Genomic DNA, 3,233 nt, shown 5'->3' with positions numbered 1-3,233 from the left:
CCTCCACCTCTCGCGCCTGCGCCTCCTTCACGGCGGCATTGGCCACCGCCTTCTCTTCTTCCTCCGCCCTCTTCTTGTCGACGTCGTCCTTGAGGGATGCGGCTATCGCCTGCAAGAAGAGGGGGTCTTCCTCCTCCTCCTCCTCCTCCTCCTCCTCCTCCTCCTCCTCCTCTTCCTCCTCGCCGGCGAGCGGAGCTCCTCCGCCGCTGGTGCTCCCGATGCGCGCGTCCCATGCCGCCTTCGCCCGGCGGTTCCTCTCCCACTCGGCGCGCCACTTCTCGAACTCGGGGCCGCTCATCGTCTTGAGCGGCGGATCTTCCTTGTACCAGCGCCCGCCCGCGGTGAGCTCACGGAGCGACGATAGCACGTACAGGGCATCGGCGTACCTGCAAGCCGCACGCCGACTCCCGGTGGCGGACCACTTGCATTGGAGCCGCCACGCCTCCTCGGCGGTGTCCGGCGAGCGGGATCACTTCGATCCGCTCGCGGGCGACGCGGTACTGCTGCGGCGTCTGTACATGGCGACCGGCGGTTGTAATGCGGAGGCGAGCAGCGCGGGATTTCTCGCCGGAGCTAAGTGGGGAGGCGGCGACGCACGGCGGAGCTAGGGTTGCGAGTGAGGGCCTTCGCCCGGTATAAGTAGGGGGCAGCAGTGCGGATTTCCTGGGCTTCGTATTCCGCCGAAACGGGCTGGCCCAAATACGGGGACTGCTAGACGGCCCAAACCGCGTCTGCCCCGTATCCCGCCGGAATTTTACATGCTCTTAAGGGGTCTGTTAGACATGCTCTTAGTATGTTTGGACCATGATCATCACCCGACACAACTTGCCAATCGGCGGGGTAATTAGTGTTACAAAACCAAAACTAGAGGGTAATATGTTGAGTTCACTTAAGTTTAACTGCTGGTTCATACTTGTCTAGATCCTCGATATTCCACAACCACCGCATAAATAGTTTTTAAATTAGACTAAATATTTTGATTTGTTCATATTATCCATATCAAAAGTACTAAATCCTACAACATTTATTTGGTATTATATTTCTTTCAGAATAATATTAATTATTATATAATATTAATTATTATGGTTGGTTGTCAAAGATTAAGGATTTGCTAGTTCTCAGCTAACTTCTATAGTCCATTAGATTGTTTCCGGCATCGTGATTCGTTTTGTCCTTGGTGGAGTCCTACTTGGTTCTTGCGGTCCTTGTTTCGGGCTTTATTTTACCGTTGGGCTGGCATCTGGAATTGTTTTCGCTGGTGTGGGCTTGGTCCGTCGTTGATTCGTTTTCACGCTTGGTGTACTGTAGCGTTGGGTTTGGTAGTAGCATTCTCTATTTCATTATTGTTGGTTGTCAAATATTAATTATAAAAAACTATTACAGTATTAGATAAGAGCCTCCCCTTTAGAAAAAGGTAAGAATGGTATTAGTATATGGAATCTCTAAGGGTTAAGTGCATTTTTGGTCCCTCATGTGTCGTAAAAGACCATGTTTTGATCCATCGGCTTTATTATGGTATAAACCTGCTTTTAAACACTTAATTATATCTAATAACGATCCCTAGCAACGATTTAATGACGGATGGCTGGTTTTCTATTTATGTGCTCAGTGGACATGGATTTGGCTGGATTTGATCAACATTTGTGTTCCTAATGGTTAAGGATTTGTCCGGATTTAATCTATATAGGCTTATTTGGGGACTAGTTAGCCAATTATTATGGATGTGCCGCTGCACAAACCTCATTCACTCTCCAGTTAGAACACTGACTTGTCGCCTAACGCCTAGTGGTTGCGGCTAAGAGTAAGGATAATAAGTCCTAGTCAACATATTATAAGGATTTAAATATTGTATTAGTACTTAGTTCGAGGAAAGAGAAGAACACATAGAGTAAGTGGGCTCTCACGCAAAAACCAGCTCCAATGCGTGCTCCTAGGTAGTTTATCGGAGTAAAAGATAGGTCATAGATGATACAGTAGTATATTTTTGAAGCTAATTGTTGTACATGTTGGCTATACATTCTATAGATAACATGTCATCTTCCTATAACCAACCACCGGCTATACAATTAAACCTACTCTAACGCAACGAGGACTGATGCGCCAGGCAAGACTGGCGAATGCTAAACTTAATGGACGGTCCCTATTAACTTAGGGGTACTGTAAAGGTCCTCACGACGAATAGAGTGTCAATAAAACTCTACCATGTAGTATTGAGTCTTGTCCCTGCGCCATGAATCTTGTAAAAAATGCCAATTCCATTTAGCTGGTAATTACTGTTCTAATCCAAATGATAGAGGCGAGCTTGTCCTGCCTCTTCATCAAAATGATGCACCAGTAAAGAGGAGCCACTCTAGGTGCTGCGCACCTTTCCGGAGTTGTGTGAAAAGGTGGACACACCTTGAGCATGGCATTGATGACGGGGGAGTGCAGGCGAGGGACTTAATAGAACTATGACAGGTGTCCAAGAAGTTCGCGTCGTCGATTAGCTCTGTGATGCTCCCATCTATGTGGACTTATGTTGTTCTCCGAGAGCTAGGGTTCATTATGAGCAATCGAGAGGGCAAGGGGATTTCTTCATTTTTCTCCATAACAATACAACGCTTGATATTAAAAACCGTGGTACAAATAATGTGAAAAACTGATCAACCATCGTTAAACTGTCGTGAGGGATCGTTATTGAACAAAATTAAGTATTAAGGGACGGTTTTGTTAGATGTATATATCTGTATATTGTAGTTTCTCCATATGTTAGGGGGCTTCCTGCATATTTGCACCTGTACATGTACTATGTTGCGATTCCTCGTTGCCCGGTGATCTTTGATGGCGCGAATTATCCTGATTTCGATGCCTTCATGCACGTCCATATGCGCGGTCTTCGTCTTTGGGGTGTGCTTTCTGGCGAGGTCTCTTGTCCGCCGCGCCCCGTTGCTCCTACGGCGCCTACTGCACCGACGCCCGTTGCCCTTGCCCCTGATGCTACTCAGGCGGATAAGGATGCAGCCACGAGTGCTGATGATACTGTAGGATAACGTTGCATAGAAAACAAAAATTTTCCTACCGCGAACACGCAATCCAAGCCAAGATGCAATCTAGAAGACGGTAGCAACGAGGGGGTATCGAGTCTCACCCTTGAAGAGATTCCAAAGCCTACAAGATGAGGCTCTTGTTGCTGCGGTAGACGTTCACTTGCCGCTTGCAAAAGCGCGTAGAAGATCTTGATCACGATCGGTTCC

The 3,233-nt window shown here is 47.5% G+C and overlaps 1 protein-coding gene across 1 annotated transcript in view; it reads left to right on the top strand.

Moving 5' to 3' along the window:
- The first annotated feature begins 218 nt into the window (after window positions 1–218).
- Window positions 219–3,233, top strand: part of LOC124647520 (HIPL1 protein-like) — a 12,899-nt gene continuing 9,884 nt past the window's right edge. The window contains exon 1 of the mRNA XM_047187450.1: window positions 219–534. Within this exon, the coding sequence (XP_047043406.1) occupies window positions 219–534 (316 nt within the window). The remainder of the gene's footprint in view (window positions 535–3,233) is intronic.

The sequence above is a fragment of the Lolium rigidum genome, chromosome 4 (genome assembly GCF_022539505.1).
Source record: "Lolium rigidum isolate FL_2022 chromosome 4, APGP_CSIRO_Lrig_0.1, whole genome shotgun sequence".
NCBI lineage: Eukaryota > Viridiplantae > Streptophyta > Magnoliopsida > Poales > Poaceae > Lolium > Lolium rigidum.
Note: the sequence above shows the minus strand (reverse complement) of the source record. Positions and strands in the feature narration are given on the sequence as shown.